This window comes from Suricata suricatta, chromosome 4 (assembly GCF_006229205.1).
Source record: "Suricata suricatta isolate VVHF042 chromosome 4, meerkat_22Aug2017_6uvM2_HiC, whole genome shotgun sequence".
NCBI lineage: Eukaryota > Metazoa > Chordata > Mammalia > Carnivora > Herpestidae > Suricata > Suricata suricatta.
In genome coordinates, this window is record NC_043703.1 from 142,279,114 (window position 1) to 142,300,017 (window position 20,904).

The following is a 20,904-nucleotide window of genomic DNA, read 5'->3' on the forward strand; positions in this document are numbered from 1 at the left end:
CATGGAGAGGGCTTTCACTTCCTGGCGTTTGGACTGAGTGACTAGTCTGATACCGGAGACCCAGGCAGCTATATAACCAAGACTTGATGTCCCTATATAGAGACTCTTCCCAGCAAGCAAGCTAATTTATACTCTTCCCAAACACGGGCACTGTGGGAAGTCTTGTGTGTCCCACCATTGACTGGGGTCCCTAAATTGTGTTCCCCCAAGAGAAATATTGAAGTCCTAAACCCTAGTGCCTGTGAATTTGACTGTATTTGGAAATAGGGTTTGTGCAGATATAATCAATTTGGGTTTATACTACATTAGAGTAGGCCTTAATCTAATATAACCAGTCTCCTTTTGAGATAAAAGAGACACAGGCACACAGGATGGACACCATATAATGAGGGAGGCAGAGATTGCAGTGATGTACCTACAAGCCAAGGAATGGCAAGGTTTGGCAGCAACCATCAAAAGTTGGGGAGAAGGCATGGGACAGACTCTACCTTAGAGCTGTCAGAGAGAGAATAGCCCTGATAATGCCTTAATTTTGGACTCCTGGTCTCCAGAACTGTGAGAGAATCAATTACTATTATTTTAAGCCACCCAGTTTGCTGTACTTTGTTATGACAGCCCGAATAAAGTAATACAGTCCTTTGTCCCTCCACTCCTCCAATGTCTAGAACATTGACTCCTAGAAAAGAAAGATTCCTCCTAACACCCAACATCGGGGTACCACAAAGCCATTGTTGGAGTTTAAATAAAACTTCTATTAAAACTTTGTGTGCTTTGAAGCCCATGGGGACCCATCCAATTTAAGGTCTGGTGCTATTGGAAAGAAAGAAAAATTAGGCTTTTTAATTACTTTCCCTGCTGCTGCTCCCACCATCACTGGTCCTGCTAATGTATCAATTTCTTTGATTGAAAAGACTGGGTAAATTAAACATATCTCTCTCTCTCAAAAAATATCAACCTACTACAGAACTAAAAATGGAAAATGAAAAAAAGCCTGCAACTCCCTTATGGGATTTGCTTCATAGCTCTGGCAGGAAGTCAGTTTGATCACATTTCTGAAATTACGTATTTAATGTGGCTGGACGTGATCAGCTATTCCGCCCTCAAGTGCCTGGTGTCAGTGAAAAGCAGCTCCCAGTTCCCTTGTGGACCACTGTCAGGGCTGAAAGCTTTCTTACCAATTCCTCTACCCTGACAGGCCAGGACTTTTTGTGTTCTCTTTCCACCTTGCTCCATTGAACTGGGAAGTCAAGTTCTTTCCTAGTCTATGCTTTTGTATTTCAATCTATAAGACAATAAGTACCATGCCTGTGAATGCATTCACCAAAAAGACTGAGTCCCATGGGGTACAGCAATGCTGGTTGTTATATAAAACAAAGACCAGAGTATGGCTCTCATCCTGAGGACTGCTGACTTCCTTGGGGCCAATGAACTCTATCCATGGAAATTAAATAACAAGCGAATGGCTTAGATGTTTCAAGGAAAGGCTTGTTTAAACTACCCTACTTGATCATATCCCCTACCTTTAAAATGAAGATACATTCCGCTCAATAAACAACAATTTATCTCTACATTAGTGGCAGATTGAGTAAAGAGAAGCAGAAAAGAAACAAGGCAGATTAAAAGATAAAAGGAAGATTGACCAATTGACACAAAGGCAAGAAAAGCAAGTTAAAAGAGAGCCATTTAAAGCAATTGTCACAGACATGGGGAAAGGTATTGACAAAATGGAAAGAAAGAAACCGATGAGGGAACAGAGATAGAGATGCACAGAGAGAAAAACAGACAGACAGACAAATGTGGGAAGGATCACTCAGGCCTCTCTTGTCTCCTGTCAGTGTATTTTTTCTCCTGCTAGTGTGGTTTTAGCACTAGCTAAGCAGTGCCTAGAGCTACCTGGGCAGGTGGCTCCCTAATATGCAGTCCAATTGTGGCCTCCCCACTGAGCATTGTTTCTGTATCCCTACCTGTCTGCATCATTCCCCACCCCCCATGTGTCTCTGATGCCACAGAGAATGGGAGAATGAGTATAAACATGCTTGGAATACCAACTGTGACAGGAATAACAATGATAAAGACATATAAGACACTCTCTTCCCTCAAGAACTCTCAAGGAAGAGGCAAGTGCCTGCACTATGACAGGTGCAGAAACAGAGGCATGTTCAAAGCTTCCTGAAACATAGGGAGAGATGGCCAGTTCTGTGGAGCACTTAGGAAGTTAGATATTCTGGATATGGAGATAGCTCAGCTGGGCTTTGGATGCCGAGACCAATGAGAAGGGCATTCCAGGCAGAGGGAAGAGGAATATGCAAAGGCATGTTCAGGAACAGGTCAAGCTCAGTAACACAAGATGTGGAGGATCTTGGAGAAAGCAGCAGTGATGTGCCTGGAGAAATATTTACTTCTGGATGTACTCAGGATTTAGACATGATCCTCCATGTGAAGCATAGGTTGGAAAAGGAAGCATAGGTTGGATGGGAGTCTGGGACAGATTCTGGCTATAAGCTGAGCATGACTTGGTTCATCCAGGAGAGTCCAGCTTGGGTAATTGAGTAGATGCACATTGTGTTAACTGAAATAGGTAGGAAGAGAAACAGTTGACAAGAAGAAATGGTGGCCAAGACATTCAGAGAGGAGAAGGTAGGTAGAGAGAGCTATGCCGAGAAAGTTATATTTGAATGTCTTCAGGGACATTCAGGTGAAGACAACAGGTAGAGAGTTGTAAATCTAGATCTTGGCTTTGGGGAGAGGTGAGATAGAGAATTATTAGCATACAGGCTGTAGTTGAGGCTAGTGATTAGAGGATGAAGATCCAGGGTGTTGCACTTAAGAAGTAAGCAGAAGAAGAGAAGCTTGACACACAGAAATGGAGAAATAAGAAATGTAGGAGGAGACATAAGAAATGGTATAGTCAGACAAGCCAAGGCAGTAAAGAATATTAGATACAGAAATAATCAGCAATGTTGAAGCCACTTAGAGATACAGTGGAACAAGGACTCTTAAGAGCCTTTTCTCACCCTAGTAAATACTCCTTATGTTTTACACTCTTCCTCTCTCCTGTATCCTACTTTATCATTCCATTTTGTCCCCAACTACTTCATTTTTCCTTCCCTTGAATCTCTCTCCCTAAAGCCTGCCTGCTCCAGCTTGTAAGGCCCAGATGAATCCCTAATTCCACCTTAGTGCTTTCACTGATTACCCAGACTATGCTGATGTCTTTCTCTTTGGAATTTTTTTATGTTTATTTTTTTTATTTTTGAGAAAGAAGAGAGAGTGGGGGTGGAGCAGAGAGAGAAGGAGACACAGAATCTGAAGCAGGCTCCAGCCTGCGAGCCATCAGCACAGAGCCTGACGTGGGGCTCGAACTCACAAACCATGAGCTCATGACCTGGGCCGAAGTCAGACGCTTAACCAACTGAGCCACCCAGGTGCCCATCTTTGGAATTTTTTAATGGAAAAATTGATGGAATGTTTTGATAATATTAGGCTGGTATAATCCTTCCTCTTGAAATCTGAGAAGATTCTAACTTATACAGGGAATGATTATTTCTTGAACATCCCAAATTCTCCAAGAAACTCTGTTGGAAGATGCCCATCATCACAAAACCTGGGGCTTCCCTGATGCTTCTTTCCAATCAGGTAACTTTCCAACAAGCGTTGTATTTCATCCCTTTTATGGCCCAAGTAAGCCTAGTCAGCTGATAAGGAATCATGGATGAATCTAATTTACCCGACTGGAAGGCAAAAAAGATGATAAAAGTTTTATCTATTATTCAGGTGTGTGTGTGTGTGTGTGTGTGTGTGTGTGTGTGTGTGTGTGTGTATCTATCTATCTATCCAATCATATAGTTACTCATCCAGTGAGTGTCCACAATCCAAGCTCTTTGCCTTTGCCTCTCATAGAGATTATGGTCTAGTTCACTTTTATCAAAGGTCCAAGATAGTCCCAAATGTCCATACAAAAGGTACTTCTTAAGTACTTGTTGTATGATTGTTTTGTATATGTGTGCAGTACTTTTGGTTCTGATGATCTATCAAATCCAATAGCAAGGTTTGCTTGGGAAATAATACTTTTCCATTTTAGCAAAGACTTAGTATGTCTGTTAGATAAAAGGAGCTTCTTTTTGGAAACCATATAGTAATGGTAACCACCCAGCACCTGGTGACCACATTAACCCCAAATTAGAACAGCCTGTGAGGTTGTAGACCTCACTTTGTCCCTGTTTTCTCACCAAGGAAAGTTGTATAATATCCTTCTGTAGTACTTCGTATTTCTGATGTCACACTTTTCAGTGAGACATATCTGAAGTTATTTGTGGCCTTGAGTCATCATGATTTCAAAACTGTAAGCTCTTAGAGGCCAAAGAATCTACATTTTGTTCCCTTTTGCATTTCCAGTGGTTAATCCAGTTTGGTATTCAGTTTAGCTCTTGATAAATATACACTAGATGAAATGGCAACATTTGCTGAACAATCCAGGGGCAAACCAAGAATTTCCTTGGTTCTCTCCATTTCCAACTCAGAGCTTTTTAGTCCCTAAGGATCTCTGCCAAGGGTAGGGATGTTCCCACAGCCCTCTTATTCCTAAAGTTATATTAACTGGTTTCAGGAAAGACATGTTTCTTTGGTTTAGAATTAAAAGCTATGACATTAACTACTTTGGGCAGGCTTATTTTTTCTTTACTCAATCTAAAAAAGCATATTCAGCAGACATGAGTGAGCTGAGGAATTTTTGTTTTGACAGCTTTGGGACATCTGAGATATTGTATACAGAGCATTCCTAACCAGCTCAGAAAGATATGTGTCCAAAACAGATGCAGGAAAATGACTGATCAAGAATGAGAAAAATGAGAGGAAATCCCCTTAAAGTGTAATGTTTTGTCAAGAGCAACCTCAGATGCAAACATTTATGCCAGAAGAGACCTCAGATTAATGGGACTTTACCAAGTCCACTTGAGTAGATGCCTAGAATAATTTGGTTTGTTAGAAATAGTGAGCTGTCAGGGCTCATAGTGGTCTAGTCAAATAGCCTCATCTTACAGATGTGTACACCAGGCCCAGAGAGAGGTCAACAATCTGCCCAGAGCTAGTGGCAAATCTGAGATTCAAATCTAGGTCATCTGTTTGGAAGAACTCACCTCTAACCCTTCCAGAGCAGCAGACGCATGGGAGATGGTTCATATTTTATCAGTACTTGGGCTGCAAAGCTTTTCCTCACATGTAACTCCCATCTGCTGCTTTATCCATCTCATCTCTTTAATTCCTCGAGTCTCCATCAATCCAGCAGGTTCATGATGTCTAAGGGTTGCATCAGTATAGGGTCAATACCATCCTGGTGTGGATGGACCCTTGGCCTGGCTCAGTCTGGTTACCTCACCATCACATGGAGAGCTTCTTAAAGACAAGATCTGGAGTCCAGGAACAGTAGGACTAGGTTTGGAAACCACAGGTCTTCCGTTTGCCTTTTTGTTGCCGATATCAATGTCCTCTGTAACATATAAGTAAGATGTTTGTCAGCCTCTCTGTCTGAAAGCAAAGCACAGAATGGTAGGGAAGAAACTCAATTTAAGATCTGAGATGTGAAACTGATTTCCAGCTCAGATTCCTATGAGTTTTATTACCTTTATCCAGTAAACCACTTCCTGATTCTGTTTGTCATCTGAAAAATGGGCATGGTCATGATTTCTAATTGATAGCATCTCTGTAAGTTCTGTTAATCTGAGGACAGATTTCCAGATGCTGGAGAATAGGTGTTTCACCTTCAGAAAAGGAATGAAGCCATTCCAGTGAGAGGCCAATAGCCTGCATTTTGGTAGCCTGACTCTACTTTGCTAGAAAGTTGTTCTTAAAACTCTTAAAGTTTTAAGAACCTGAAAGCACTTTATGTTTAACCACAATACTCTCCCTCTGGGGATTTAACCCTATGTATCCCAGCTTCAAAATTCATACAAGTACATGGGAATAAGCAATACTAGTTCCCCACCTGCCTGGAGTAACCTTATTCCTTCATCTGTTCTTAACAAACTTCCTAGCTCAAACCTATACCATGTCAAAATCTTCTCATTTTTCATGATGCAGCCCCCAAATTTCCTCCTCCGTGAGCCTCAGGTCTTCCCAGGGAGGAAAATCACTCTCATTCTCTGTCCCCAAAGCCTTACCATGTCTGCCAACTGTGAGAGTTAGGTGTGAGAAGTCCATATCCCTGCCCTGGACTGGGAGTCCCTGTGGGAGACCACAGGGTCTGTGGTAGGGCAGCCTGGTATCTGTATTTTGAGATTTGCATCAAGTGGGAGACCCATGGTAACCTGCAACATCCAGCAAATTCTCACCATTAGAGACCAGAAAAGTGGGGACGGTTATTTTTCATGTTCTGAAGTTGGGGCCTCTGATGACATCAGCCTCCTCTGGTTATCACGTATGCCATCTTGCTCTCAGAACTCTTCTCCAATATTCTGATTTTAGGGATGATCCCAATTTACAGATGTCCTGCTGAGCGATGTACAAACTATTAAGGTTTTCACCATGCTGTCAGGTCTCCTTCATTTTGTTAGAGATGCTCCTGGAATTCATAGGTAAAGAATTGGACTGGACGTCAAATCTGGGTTCTGGTCTCAGTTCTCTTACTTCCCCAGACCCTAGGCTCTGCCACTTTGGCCAAGTCACATGACCCTTCTAAGCCTTGGCTTTCCCATCTGTAAAATAAGGAGGCCAGGCTCATTAATTTCAGAATGTCTGGGGTTTTAATTATTTTCAATATTCTGTTCTGGGATGAAGAGTGGGATCCCATTTCTTCTATTTGTAACATTGCATTGGTCACAGATAAGAGAAATGAGAATTAGGCTTTCTTTGCATATCTCCCACCATCCTAGACATACTTGCAAACCCACCCTTCTTGAGACTGTCCTTTGATGCTGTGTTTATATAATTGATTGATTGAAAAAGACTTGGCCCTTCTTTGCTGCAGCTTGATTATAAGTGAGCTAAACAGATGTCGTGAATTGGGTGATTGGTTCCCAGATGCATTCCAGGGAGGGAGCTGGTGGGAAGGAAGTGAATGATTTCAGTTCTGAGGCCCCATGACAAATGAATAGTGGTTGTGGGCGGGAGCAGGCAAGGGGCTAGGTATTTTACTTAGTCTTATGAAGTAAGTGACCAGATGTTTGTGGCAGCTGGTAGATTAATACCAAAGGTAACTGGTGGGCCAAGTGCCCCTTTAGGAGATAACCCAGCAAGAAGGAGTGGAAGCTCCTAATCATCCAAGCCGGGGCTGGAAGTCAGGACTCTTGGGATTCTGCTGACCAGCTGTTAGAGCCAAGTTAGAGAGCTTATGTTGGCATCTACCCAAAAGTAGAAATTGGTCTTAAAATGGTAGAGATGGAAGGGACCTGAGAATCATTTTATCCCACCACTTAAGTTTTCAGATGAGCACACTGAGGCCTGGAGAGGTTAAATGATTTGCCTGAAGTCACACCACAGAGCTGGGGCTATAATGCAGCTCCTCTTATTCAAGGTCTAGAGTGACTTCAGTTACAAAAGGGAAGCTGGATCAGTGTGTTCAAAAGCAAAGATGAGTAATGAGTTACCACAACATTTGACACAGTCAAAGCTTTCTGTCTTCAGTATTGGACAGGGACCTGTCTAACTCCCCTCTGCTGTGACTGACCCCTGGAGACACCTGAAGAGCAACAGCAATAAAGGCCAAGTTTAATGACAAGCAATGTGCAAGTCACTGCCATTCTGGGTGCTTGGTATGTGTATTGCATTAATCTGCTCACAACCCCCTGAGATGGTTCCTACTTTAATCCCCATTTTACAGATGAAAGAATTGAGATACAGAGAGATTAAATAATTTGTCCCCAGATATGCAGCTAGTAAAGTGACTGAGCCAAGTTTTTACCTTGAACAGTCTGATCCCATGCAGCAACTAGTTCTTAAACATTCCCCAGATACCCTACTGTCCCCTGAAGTTTTGATATAAAATAGAGAAAGATAGGAAGATACCTGTTTTAGTCAGTGTCTCCTGGGGTCCTCTGAGGTCAAGTCAGTCCAGCTCATTTCTAGGCTCCTGGTGGTAAATCTGACATATAGATGACAAAGGTGGTAAGGTATGTGTATATAGTACTTTATAATTATAAAGCATGTCCACATGCATGAACTTATTTGATCATCACTGCAGGTATTATTTTATCAGCATCATTATTGTGATAAATCTCTCACATTCATACATAAGGAAACCAAGACTCAGGTGGTTAAATGAATTGCCCAAAAGCACAAGACTGATTAGCCCAGAGCTTGGAAATTTCGAAGAATTCTCTAGCGATCTTTCTCTTTCACTCCCACTGCCTTTCCTCCCTTTGTTCTTATCATAGCTTTTGGCCTATGCACACACCTACTCTCTAGCAGGGAGCTTGCAGCAACCATCAAAAAGCAGCTTGTTGGCAGAAGAGTACATCTAGGATAAGAGAAGCCAGAAAGACTTATTGGAAGATATTTGAAACCTAGCCATATGTGTTTTTGCTAGCTTGTTCCAGAAATACACAGTCTAGGGTTTTGAGAATTATCCTAATTGTTTAAGGTATTAATAATAATAATTATTATTATTTTGTTAGAGCTTAGAATAATAAGAAGAAATATCACAGGACTAGGAACCAGATGTTAGTACTGATTTTGCAACATACCCATTTGTATCTGTAATACCTCTAGACTTTAGTTTCTTCATGACAGATAGTCCCAAAGGTCCCTCATCACCCAGCAGCTCAATGATTGAGAAGTTCTGGAGAATACCTTGGGAAAAGGAGACGACTCTGCCTTGTGCCTCAGGATTGCTGGCAGCCAAGGGAGCTCCCTTAAGCGGGTATAATTCTTAAGGACTGCCAGTGGTTTTGAGAATGCTGGTCTCTGGAGCTATATATAAATGAACTGCAGCCTCCAACATGAAGCTCTATTACATGACCTCTGAAGGCCACCTGCAAGAGAACTGCCACATGTGCATGATGCTTCATATGAGTCTTTGTTGAATATACAAATCAAGCTAGTTGGGTACACACTGGCATTTGTGTATGTCATCCCTGAAGCAATCTAGCCTCAGCTTAAACATGCCAGTAAGCCAAGCCTGAGGAAGTGAGAGCTGATGATTCAGTAACTGATGTTCAGCCTGGAGCTACCCAGAGAGGATGGCATTTGAAAAGGCCTCTACAGCCAGGAAAAATGCCTTCCACACTGTGTGACCAGCCACATGATCCTGGGGTAGTCTTTTCCCTTCCCTCGGTCTTGGTTTTTATCACCTGTCCAGTGGGAGAAACAGTTGATCTCAAATGTCACTTCAAGTTTCAGTAGCCTTTAACTCTGTGAATATCACCTAAAGGTAGACATGCCAACCTTCATGTGGGACAACATAATACCATGGAAATGGTCATCTGCCAATAGATAAAATGGCTCATAGAAATACTATTTCTCATAGTAAATAAGAAACTATTCAGAAAGGGCATGGCTGTGCAAATTCTGAATCAGCTAATGTGCATTGGGAATTTCTCCATTCTAAGCACATGCATCATTTCATTGAATCTTTCTAGCAGTTCTGGGAAGTTAGTCTGAATACTGAGATGACCGATGCTCAGAGAGAGAGAGAAAGAGAGAGAGAGAGAGAGAGAGAGAGAGAGAGAGAGAGAGAGAGAGCGCCTTAGTACTACCCATCTGGCAGGTGGTGTAATTGGAATCAGATCTCAGGTCTTGTGCTTTTTCCCTGAGAAACAAACCTGATGATATTAAGGCCACTTAATGAATAAGACATATGGGCATAGATTCATTGAAGAAGATTATAGGGCTGATGGGACCACAGAGACCACAATTCAACAAGTGAGAAATGTCAGGCCCAACCTCAAGGCCATCTGCATCTTGGCAAACAGGAATCCCAAGATAAAATCACCATCATGCTGCTATTTTTTAAACTAGGAGATAACCTGGTAATTTTGTTAATGCTTATTTATTTTTGAGAGAGAGATGGAAAGAGAGAGAATGAGAGAGAAAGAGAGAGATGGAGAGAAAGGGAGACACAGGATCCAAAGCAGGCTCCAGGCTCTGAAATGTCAGCAGAGAACCCGATGCAGGGCTCCAACTCATGAACCGTGAGATCATGACCTAAGCTGAAGTCGGAAGCTTAACCAACTGAGCTACCCAGATGCCCAAAAACACCTGATAATTCTCTGTTTTCAGATGCATATTCCATGGCTGAGTATCCAGTTGGGTGAATTCTCTCACTGGCCCCTGATGGTCATAGAAACCTTGCCCTCACCACCCTCAGTTCCTTCAACTGTGACTCATAGCCCTATCCAAGAAACACATCAGATAACCCAGAACATATTAGGAAACCTAGATGGGGCACTTTGAGTCCTGGGCCTTACTGCAAGTGTACTCTTGGCTTCCTGAGTCAACACACCCATGGAGAGGTTAGAACTTGGATCTTAGAAATGTGTACTCTGACTCAATCCTCACCTAGGCCTCCCAGTTCTGTCTCCTTCAAGGGAAGCTCAGATGCTTCAGCTCCTATCTTGCCTCTAGGTGGGCCCTGCCTGTTTCTCCTTGGGTCCAGTTCCTGACCTGCCTCAATGTAGGTCTTGACCTTTATTGGTGTCTGTGCTTCCGAAGGAAGGCAGCAGTATTGCTGCCTTTTCAATTCACAATTCTCTGTTCGTGAGATACTGACATCAAGGCCTCAGGGTCCCTGAAAGGAAGCAGGCCAGTGAGAATCCACAGCCCACTCAATCACTTCATATCTAACTCATATGTAAATTCATTTCTCTAACCCCAGTGTCTTTATCTGCTAAATGGGGGTAAGAATCCTGCCTATTTTGTAGGGATGAAATAAGATAAGGATGTAAGGTGCCTGGCATGCTGTATCTGAATGCAGGAAGCCCTTAGTAAATAGTCACTTATGAAAATACTTCCCACAGGTCTTCACAGAGGTCCTCCCTTCAGGCCTTCTCTATAAATGCATAGAGCCAGTGCTGCCAGAACCAAGAACATAAGTCTGACCCCAAGCTTGATTTCTGACACTCTTCTAATAAAAGGAAAAAAGTAAAGAAGGGTGAAGTGTCATAGGATTGATAAACATGGTGTTCTTATCTTTTTTAATTAGTTTTCACTTTTCACTCTACAATATCTGTTTCCAAAGCTCATAGTGAGCTGACACTGAGAGCATCGGCCAGGGGGTTCCTGTGGACCTGCCCCAGGACAGCTGCTCTGAAGGATCCTGGGAACCAGCCAGTCTTGGAAAGAAAGTTTAAAAAACTAGAGGCTGCTGGTTTTCTCACTTGAAATTGACTCAAGGTGACTGAGGAAACTAGTGGGAGGTCTCTGGATTTCCAGGGTCAGGATCAAGAAAACAGAAAAGGCCTTGATTCCAAGGAGTGTTTTGGAGACTTGGGTCAGTCTACAAAGGAGGACTGTTGAATTTTCTAAGCTCATCCAAGGGTACACCTGAGTGTCCAAAGGACACCATGTCTACCTATTACCTTTATGTGGTGTTGTGGATGGTGCCTACGACCTTCACAGACTCTCCTCATACAGCTCAGCCTGGGAGGACTCCCATCTCTACTGATTGGCCATGGTGGTCTCCTAGGCATGGGCCTTGACTTTGGGCTGCTTGGGTAGGCTCACACACTTCTAAAGGCTAGATTTCCCCCCTCAGACCCTGTGTGCGGTCATTGCCAACTCCTCTACAGCCAAGGGCCTTTGAAATGGGAACTGGGCATCTCTCTGGTCAGGGCCACCACAGGGTTTTCTGATCAGCTTCTGCAACATTCTTCTGAATGGCTTCCTTTTATACTACAGTAGTGCCTTAAAGCGAACTGTTAAGGAATTCAGTTTTTGAGATGTGACTCATATCCTGGAAGGTTTCAGAACATAGGTACAAGCTGATAAAAATGTATGAACATACACATGCTCATACACACACTCATGTTCACACTTACTTACCCAGGAACAGTCAATATAAAACCTGAGATTTTTTTCCTAATTCTCTGAGGATCTTGAGGTAAACTGAGTCCCCATTGAGCGAGATGCACTTTCAGCCTCATTTCATGGGGAATCTGCTTCTAGGGATGACAACAAGCCCTCACGTAGAGGTAGGCAGAGTGAAAGTGACTGATGGTCTGTAGGTTTGGTTGTGCTGACCTTACAGAATCACCAACCTTCAGAGACAGAGGGCCCTGTAGAAGGCATATGCTCCATTTGTTTCATTTTTCAAAAGTAGAAAACTAGCCATAGAGAAGTGAGTGAACCTGTTGAGGTCTCTCAGCTGCTCTGTGCAGGACCAGGCCTGGAACCATCTTCACTGCTCTCCCAAAACCTTTCCCTTCACAGCACTTGACACCCCTCTCAGCAGAAGAACTGTTTCAAGAAGATTCTATTACTTTGTTGATTGATTGATTGATTTTTTTTTTTACAATGAAAGTAACCAGAAAGTGGGTAGCAATGATCACCAGGTTCTGGAAAGTATGTCTTTTTCTCATTGCTATTTTTCAATGGTTAGATTCTCCTGGATCCTGATAGGTAAATTAAGTTTGAGATCTCTGGATTGTTTTGAAATGTGTTTAATGTTTATTTATTTTTGAGAGTGGAGGAGGGGAAGGGAGAGAGAATGGGACACAGAATCCAAAGCAGGCTCCAGGCTCTGAGCTGTCAGAACAGAGCCCAATGAACCATGAGATCATGACCTGAGCTGAAGTCAGATGCCTACCTGACTGAGCTCCCCAGGTGCCCTGAGATCTCTGGAATATTTTGAAGGTCATAGTCACTTTACAAAATTGGCCTGACACAGAGGAAATATAAATCTGTTTCCTTAGGGTAAAGGACAAGCCTTTGCAGATACGAAGAGGTTGCAGACTTTGAGTCAAATAATAACCAAAATATAACACTTCCCAGGTTTCCCATATATTATTTAATTTACTCTGTTGGTCCTGGATTGAGAGTTTGAAACTGTGAAGATATGATGGAAAATGTCTCAGTCTTCATCATTATCCAGCCCTAGGTCATTTTCCAGTTCTGCCTTGGGATCTTTGATCTATAAGGAAGTAAACTTTCTAAGCCTCTGTTTCCTCACCTGTAGAGAGAAGATACCATCTACTTCTCAGTGCTTTTCTGTAGATTAAATATAATGATATCAGAAAAACAGTGACATCTTGATGAGGTCCCAATAGTTCATTTTTGTTCTTGATTCCCTTGCCTTTGGGGATGTGCCAAGTAGGAAATTGCTGTGATTGAGGTCAAAGAGGCTATTTCCTGCTTTCTCCTCTAGGATTTTTATAATTTCTTGTCTCACATTCAGATCCTTCATCCACTATGAGTTTATTTTTGTGTATGGTGCAAAAAAGTGGTCTAGTTTCATTGTTCTGCATGTTGCTGTCCAGTGCTCCCAGCACCACCTGTTAAAGAGGTTGTCTTTTTTCCATTGGCTACTCTTTCCTACTTTGTCAAAGATTAATTGGCCATTCATTTGTGGATCCAGTTCTGGGCTCTCTATTCTATTCCATTGGTCTTTGTGTCTGTTTTTTTGTGCCAGTACCATACTGTCTTGATGATGACAGCTTTGTAGTAGGGGCTAAAGCTTGGCAATAAATGATTGGGAAAAAAAAAAGAAAAAGAAAAAGAAAAAAAAAAGAAAAACAGTGACAGAAATAAAAGACTTCATACAGTCTCTGGTGGACAGCTAGGACTCAGTGAATGTTATTTCTCATACCTTCCCTTGGGTGTTGACCTGCCTCTGCCATTGGATTGCTTAAGGCTGAAGACTTCACTGAAACCTTTGATCTCTCTGAGTCCCATCTGTAAAATATACACTACAGTCCCTATCCTACTAGGACTGTCTCAGAGTAGGGTTAAGGAGAGAGACACAAGCACCTTAGGTCTACAATTTTAGAAAAGACCCAAGAAAAATGTTCCTTATCCTGTTGTTTTTAGAACTGAGTCTTAGGCCTGGTGCGGGAGAAGGAAACCTGTCTTGATACTTTAGGAGAAATTAAATTGGAATGTGAAAAAGCCCAAATCAGTTTCACCCAAAATGAACAGTAATGCTAACTTCCTTTCTGTTTAAAGCCAAAGCGTGAAGCTTTGACAGCTAACGGGAGGCTGCCTTGGAGCAAGAATTTCAAAATGAACACATTTGATAATTGAAGCATGTGCTGAACCTGTTTCACTAGGCAGGGTTTGGTCCAAACTTAGCCAGTTCTCTGACTCTTCAGAGTTAAAGATCCCAGAACAGATGATGCGTGATGCTAGGATTGTATTTTCTGTTGTCTGTTGGTCTAATACACACCAGGCAGTGTCTGACCCTGCATGCCACCCCTCTGTTCCAAATATAAATAGAATAACTTTAATTGGAGAAGAAAAATCAAAATAGAGGATGGGCCACAGAAGAGGAAGCTCTGGGAGAGTCACCAATAGTTGTCTGTATGAGATGGGAATGGCCAGTACCTTTCTCTCCCATCTTTTGCCCTGGTCATTTGTTAATATGGATGGATCTTTCTGACCCTTTTCAGAAAAGCCATGATTAGTGTCTACACTTTTCATTATAAGGATAATTTTTATGCTACAAAACACACAATGTTGGACCAGCTCCTCTGCAATCAAAACTAAATGGCTGGCAAGTAAGTGATGAAAATTAAGGCAGCCTACAATTCATGGACACCAATTCATGGACATAGCTACATGCCCCCAGAGGCAGGTAGAAAGTCTTCAAAGCTGATAAATATGTAGGCAGCAGATGGTATGTCACCTCAAACAAGGCTATAGTCCTACCCATTTCAGCTCACCATTATAAAGGTGAATCGTCTGTATTGTGAAGGGTCGAATAATATTAACCTTAGGACCAGAAAGATGGCAGCTCCCAGAGAGCAGCTGGTACATAAATCTCTACTGACTGAGAAGCAGAAAGATACTTAATAGAAGTGTAATTGAAGGATTTTCTTCTCCCCAGTCCCAGCCCCCACCTAAACTTAGTTTGGCTAAAGTCAACAGGAATTATTTTACTCCCACTTTGGGACAGGGCTTAGCTGCCTGTGTGTGTGATTAAGGGACAATCCAGTGATGGCTGGCTGCCTGTTCTAGAATTGACCACCTTCTCCTCGGTATTCTGAAATTTTTAACACCAGACTCATCTTGGCGGTCAAGGTAGCAGTAGCTGCAGAAACAGCTGTTAAAATGCACAGTGATAATTGGGAGTTAGCACCCATTAGCACCACCACACAGACTGGTTTATCAAATTTTCTATAACCCTTCTGAGAATAAGGACTTAGGAATCTTTAAAAAGCCAAACTAAGAAGGAGCTTTAGAAAACATCTAGTCTAAGTCTCATTTTGTATTTGAGGAACTTAAGGCCCAGAGAAGTGTAGTGTCTTATTCAACAGCACTGGCAAAATTGGTGGCAGAGCTAAAATTGGAGCCCAGGTTTCACTGAGCATTTGTTTCCCCAGGCATCTTGTCCAAACCCATGTTTTTCAGATGATGGCACCAAATGCCACACATGAGAAGAGACTGTCCAAGCCTGGACATCAAGTCTGGTGTTCTGTTCTTTATATCATATTCTCCCTTTCTTCATATCCCCATGGCTGAGGGGAAACAATGATGTCAAAGGTGGATGAACAATTTGCACTTTGGCACACATTCCACTTATTCATCACTGAGCATTGAGAACCTACTAGGTACAAAGTACTTCAGCCACTCTGGGTAATACATACTGGATTAGGAAGGGGAAGAAGGTGAGTGTATCTCAAAAGTAAGGCACCCATTGGGGCGCGTGGATGGCTCAGTTGGTTAAGCATCTGACTTTGGCTCAGGTCATGATCTCACAGTTGGTGAGTTCGAGTCCCGCATCAAGCTCTGTGCTTACAGCTGGAACAGAGCTTGCTTTGGATTCTATGACTCCCCCTCTCTCTGTCCCCCTCCCCCACACACAATCTGTCTGTCTGTCTGTCTGTCTGTCTCTCTCTCTCTCAATATAAATAAACATTAAAATTTTTTTTAAAGTAGGGCAAACATCGAATGGTTTTGGGCATAAGAAACCTTGTAAAAGTTCATAAGTCCCACGGCATGGCCTCTTCCTGCCTCCCTCCCTGTCTCTTTTTACCCAGTGACCTTCCCCAACCCCTCCTCCAAGAGACAATGAGCCCAGACTAGCTTTCATAGCCTTGGCCCTCTTGTCTGGAGGGGGCCAAAGGGTAGATCTGGGGCTGGAAGACAGGGCTGTGAGTAAAGGCCTGAGTTCCCTTTGGCCTTCTCTCCTCAAATAGGGCAGAACATGGTGAGGATTTTTCCCAAGTATCTACTCTAGACAGACTCACAAATACAAAAAGCTCCTACTCCTGCTAGCTTTTACAGCAAATTCTAGAGGTAGATTTATCATCCCCAGTGTACAGGTGAGGAAATTTGAGGCCACAGAGGCTGATTTTCTTGCCTGGAGTTAACCCAGCTTCTAAGTGGCAGAACCAGACTTAGATTCAGATGTATCTGGTTGCAAGGCCAGCCTCCAGTCACTTGGCCTCAGGTCCTTTCATGTCACCAGGTAACCTCAAGGTTAGAGGATATAGAAGATGTAGCACTTCTTTGGGTTCCACCTGCTAGCTCTTTTTTTCACCTGGCTTCTCTGAAAATACCTCCTTTAATATGAGTTGAAGAACAGCTTTTATTCTTTCTTAGTCCCCTTTACAGCAATATGAAGCCAAGCTAGCTGTGAAACTGACAGCTTACCACCCCAAAGGGAATGAGGGCTGTGGGTGAGATGAAGGCCACCTTCCTGGAGTGGCGGCGTGGGGATGGAAGGTTTCTTTTGGAACACAGTTTCCTCCACTGACCTTTGACTGTCATTGCAGGTCTGGAGTGCAGCTTTGACTTCCCCTGTGAGCTGGAGTACTCCCCACCACTCCACGACCTCGGGAACCAGAGCTGGTCCTGGCGCCGAGTCCCTTCTGAGGAGGCCTCCCAGATGGACCTGTTGGATGGCCCTGAGACAGAGCACTCCAAGGAGATGCCCAGAGGTAAGGGTAGAGGCCACCACAACGTGCCCCAGATGGGCCAGGACAGGGCTTGAATGTCTATTTCTGTTTGCAGTTTTGAGGCTTTCTGGCTCTGCTCTAACCGGTTTCCATTGAAACCTGCTTTTAATGTGTGTGCCTTCTATAGGATGCAAGTCCAATTTCAGGACCAAGCTGACCCTTCACTCATTTACCAAGTAAAGAAAATAGGATTTTATAACTCTCACACTGATGCAGGAAAAAGTGCTGTTCTGTTTGTCCGTTGGGAATAGAGTTGCCAGATAAAATACAGGACACCCACTTAAATTTGAGTTTTCTAGTGAACAATAAATGGTTTCTTAGTATATCCCATGCAATAATTGGGACATACTATACATTAAAATTATTCCAATTTCCAATTATATTTTTAAAAAACTCAGGGGCATCTAGTGGCTTAGCTGGTTAAGGATCTGACTCTTGATTATGGCTCAGGTCATGGTCTCACGGTTCATGAGTTCAAGCCCTGCATCAGGGGATTCTCTCTCCTCTCTCTGACTGTCCTATGCTCTCTCTCAAAATAAATAAATAAACTTAAAAAAAGAAAAACTCAAATGTAATTGAGTGTCCTGCATTTTTATTTGCTAAATCTGGCATTTTTAGTTTGGAAGGTATTGTATAACTGGGTTAAATGTTAATTTCCAACCCATTAATGAATGTTCAGGCTGTTTTGCAGCTTTGCAAGGTGTTTCTGGTAGTCCTGAGCTATTAATAAACATCCCCTTCTGAATTGCCAGGGACCAGAGAAGGTAGGCTGTGGATAGGTTGCGAGTGTTTGTTAAATATTTGCTGAGTGTTTAGAAATAGATGCGGAGGCACTAAGCCCTAGTCCGGCTTTCAGGCCTCACTGTGGCAAATCTTGAAGCTCCACATTCCTTGGACCCAGAAAACTCTACTTATTCAGAATTGACAGCCTATGTGTCTGACTTGTAGGAAGAAGTCGTCACTGATGTAACAGACTTACTGAACCATTCAGAGTAGTATTTTCATTTTGCAAAGCCCTTCCACATACAGTCTCATGGGATTCCAATTTTGTGAGAGAGGCGGGGGCAGATGAGAAAGGGAGGGCTTAGAGAGGGGAAGTGACTTGCTAAAGATCACATAGCTTGTATGTGCTGGTCTAGGTCTAGACATCTGCTGATGACTAACAAACAAAGACACTTTCTACCACATCGTACTTCTGTCTTTGTAGCAAAAGCTATAGTGAAAATCTGCCCTGAGCCCAGGTCTAGGGGATAATTATCTCAGGCTTATGGTACTGTGAATCTAATAGGCTCAGTTAAGTTTCTGGGGGAGGTTGGAGGTGGCACAGAAATAAGCCTGATGCCCTCAGACTTCTATAGCAGCCTCAGACCCTGAACTGTGAGAGAACTTTCCTTTCTTCATACTCTCCCATGCTGACCTTTTTTTTCCTGTTTTTATGACTCTTTTGAAATTGCTTGACCTTGATTTATATTTGAAGCTGCTTTCACCTGGATACTGATGTGTATTGGCAAGGGGCAGGGGGAGTGTTCTATGTAAGTGAGTGGCTCTTAACCCTATAGTGCATCTGGCTTCTGGTTTCCACAGCCTGAGATACTGATTCAACATATTTGAGACAGAATCTGGAAATCTGGATGTTTTTAAATTTTAGAACAGAATCTAGCAAGTACAACAAAGTAAAACATATATGCATGGATGAACAATTACAGTAAAATCAACATGTGTGTTCTCAATAACGAGCATAAGAACTTGAACCTTTGCCAGTTCATTTACAACCTCTTCTGTTATCCACCTAGATTCAAAATCTTTCCTTCCCCTCAGAGGTAACCACTATCCTATTTTGTGTCCAATGCTCATTTGCTTTTCCTTATGACCTTACCACTTATGTATATAACCCCAAACAACATATTGATTAGGTTTGTAATCTATTATACAAATGAGAAAATACTCTTGTTTTGTGGCTTGTCAGTGGTGATGCATGTAGCTGTGGTTCCTTTGGGTTTCAATCCCTGCATAAAAATACCACAATTGATCTCTTCCACCATTCTTAGACATTGGGTCGTTTCTGTGGTTTCACTATTACCAACAGCACTACTGTAAGCATCTTGTACATGCTTCTTGGTGCACGTGCATGCTCAGGAATTTCCCTAGAGCAGAGTATAGAAGTGGAATTGCTGGGTCATGGAGTACAGCTTCCATTTCAATAGAGAGCACAGGGCTATTTTCCAAAGTGCTCATACCAAGTTATACCCCACTGTGAGGTGTTAGCATTCCTACCCAGGACTTCACATCCTCATCAGTGCTTGATATTGTCAGATTTTGTCATTTTTGTTCATCTGGTGGATGCAGTGCAATATTTCATTAGAGCCTCAATTTTCACGGGACTCTCTTCCTGTTTTTTTTTTCTTTGTGTGTTTCTTAATGTTTTTAGATGTTTCTCAAGTAATTCTGAGGCACAGCTAAGTTTATGTTCTCAACGTGGACCCCCTTTCATGCCTCTGGAGAGATGGCCCCAGAGCTTAACCCCCAACAGTCCTGGTAGTACGTGTACTTCTGGTCATTGTACATTTTTGATTTGATGACTACTGAGTGGTGAGCAAACTTAAGTGAGATTAGGAGATAGGGACAAGTAGCAATATTCCACAGACTTTGTGGAGTCACACTTTATCAATTTGAAAGTTGGTGCTTTTTACATTTTTAAACAAGTTTTAGAGGAGCGCCAGTAGATTACACATTGCCACTCTCCGACCTGTTTTTCCTCCTTTATCCACTTCTTGTGATTTTTGGTATCTGCATGTTGCCCTGAGTTATAGGAGAAAAACAAAAGGAAGAAGAGGAGGGAAGAAAGAACTAAGTGTTCCTGAGTGTGGAAATATATCCGTGCCTTTAATGTTATTATAAAGGGCCAGTACCTGCACTGAACATAAGCTCTTTCCAATTAGTTAAATCAGTCAAGATTGGAATATTTATGTTTTAGTGAGTATTGTCAACTTCTATTTGTCTTAAAAACACTCTTACTAACACTAAGGACGGTGATGTGAAGAGCTGTGACAAAAACTATTGTAGATACATCAGTCCACTTGATCAAGTTCTTTAGTGAATAAACACATCCAAACATAACTTGAGGGAATCTCAACACTGTCAGAAACTGGTATTTCTTTCTCTGGGGTCTAAAGGAGGCATCTACATACTCACAGAGGTATGATCAGTCTTAGAAACAAGGAACTAGCCTCCTAGCCATTGTAGACACACTTTTGGAGTGTCACTGAGAGGTATTCAGAACTTCCAGTAATGGGCCTCTCATTGCTTTTTCATTCAACTAATTATATCACTACCTGGTCACTGAAGAAGGGTTGCTTCCCATGAAGCAAGCTGATGTATCTTAATATCTCTTGAATGTCAGGGAAAGAGGTGAAGATGGAGAGAAAATGATGTACCAAATCTGCACAGCAGCAAAGCAAGGATCTATATCCCAGTTCTTTTTAATTAATTAATTAATTAATTAATTAATTTTTAAATAGTTTATTGTCAGTTGGTTTCCATATAACACCCAGTGCTCTTCCCCACAAGTGCCCTCCTCCACCACCACCACCTCTTTTCCCCCTGCTCCCTTCCCCTTCAATCCTCAGTTCTTTTTCAGTATTCAATAGTCTCTCAGGTTTTGTATCCCTCTCTCTCCCCAACTCTCTTTCCCTCTTCCCCTCACCCAGGTCCTCCATTAGGTTTCTCTTGTTCTCCTGTATGAATGCAAACATATGGTATCTATCCTTCTCTGCCTGACTTATTTCGCTTAGCATGACACCCTTGAGGTCCATCCGCTTTGCTACAAATGGTCATATTTCATTCTTTCTCATTGCCATGTAGT

At 42.4% G+C, this 20,904-nt stretch overlaps 1 protein-coding gene across 1 annotated transcript in view; it reads left to right on the top strand.

Annotated features, from left to right (window-relative positions):
- The window catches only part of ALK (ALK receptor tyrosine kinase), a 662,031-nt gene that overhangs the window by 188,911 nt on the left and 452,216 nt on the right, over positions 1–20,904 (top strand). Inside the window, exon 3 of the mRNA XM_029938017.1 lies at positions 16,860–17,024. Within this exon, the coding sequence (XP_029793877.1) occupies positions 16,860–17,024 (165 nt within the window). The remainder of the gene's footprint in view (positions 1–16,859; positions 17,025–20,904) is intronic.